Source organism: Cajanus cajan, chromosome 1, assembly GCF_000230855.2.
Source record: "Cajanus cajan strain Asha chromosome 1, NIPB_CcT2T_4, whole genome shotgun sequence".
Lineage (NCBI taxonomy): Eukaryota > Viridiplantae > Streptophyta > Magnoliopsida > Fabales > Fabaceae > Cajanus > Cajanus cajan.
Window position 1 is genome coordinate 77818755 of NC_138517.1, and position 1299 is coordinate 77820053.

Sequence of the window (1299 nt, forward strand, 5' to 3'; positions counted from 1 at the left end):
GAATGATTATATGTCGCATGCTAAAAGACATTAAAATTGAACCTCAACTAGTTTAACTTATTAATCCCTTATATTAATGTATATGAGCTTCATTCCAGAAAATTTGTTGCATGCCAAGATGATACGTAGTTGACATATATTGAAAATCCCATACGCTAAACATATCTAAATTTAAAATTTTGCTAGTTTGAATAAAAAAAATCCACGGACAAAAAATTCTCGCAAACATATAGTAATATACATTATAAAATGCGTATAACACTTTATGACAATTTTTTTATATAGTGAGCAATCCGGTTTACAAATAAAAATTGTGTTATAAAATGTATCACTAGGATTTTTTTGAATAATAAACTAGTTGCAACTGGTCTGTTACTTAACAATAAAGAGTCCCTATTTTTGGAATCGATAGTTTTTTTTTATAATATTTTTCTAACTTAAATTTCAATTACAATGGATAATAAAAAAGGACCTCGATGAACCTGACGCAGAAGAATACATTTATAACACATTGAAGTAGAAAATCTTAATAACAACAACAATACAATCAAAGGAATATTTATAATTAACTCAAGAGGGTATCTCGTATCGTACCACCCCCCCTCAAGGAATTATTCATAACACACTATTAGAGCTGCAGCTCTAGTTTTATTATTAGTACTTATACAGCAGCACATAAATTAATACATGCATGCAGTTGATCATACTGCATAGCACATAATTAGTAAATCATATGCGGTAGTTCCACGTCGATGAATCAAAATTACCACCGATAAAGCCCCCGTTGCCATTTCCATGGAAATTACCATGGTTATTTATAGCTGGGGAATAACCATGGTGGTTGGAGATGTGATGAGAGTTGCCATCGCCAGCATATGCACCACTGTTGTTCTTTGTGCCAGTGATGTTCTGAGACCCTTGGCCAGAGTTGGTGTATGTGTGCACGTTACTTTTGGACTTTTGGGCAGCTTCCTCGGCTTCAAGGGCTGCAAGGAGGTTTCTCAATTGACTTGTCAATGCCATGGCTTTCTGATATTAAGTACACCTAAAAGTCTTATCTGTGTTGGATTTCCTTGATGTTAATTATGAACCGACTGAGCCACCTATTTATAGATTTAACCTAACTCTAACTAGGGAATCGTGCTTAGCTTGGTCACGAAGCAATATTAATATTATTTTAGTTATGTTGGGCGCAGCTGGGAAGAGAATATATGTATCCTACTATTATTATTCTGCGATTTTCATAACGTGATAAGGCCAGTTTCCTGCCAAACATTATCGAATAAACTTACATGAATC

General features: G+C 33.9%; 1 protein-coding gene across 1 annotated transcript; it reads right to left on the reverse strand.

The window, feature by feature from the left end:
* Positions 1-483: 483 nt before the first annotated feature.
* Positions 484-1096, reverse strand: LOC109791301 (uncharacterized). Its single transcript, XM_020350584.3, has one exon. It carries the CDS (start codon positions 1021-1023, stop codon positions 730-732), a length of 294 nt encoding a protein of 97 aa, XP_020206173.1. The 5' UTR covers positions 1024-1096; the 3' UTR covers positions 484-729.
* Positions 1097-1299: the final 203 nt, after the last annotated feature.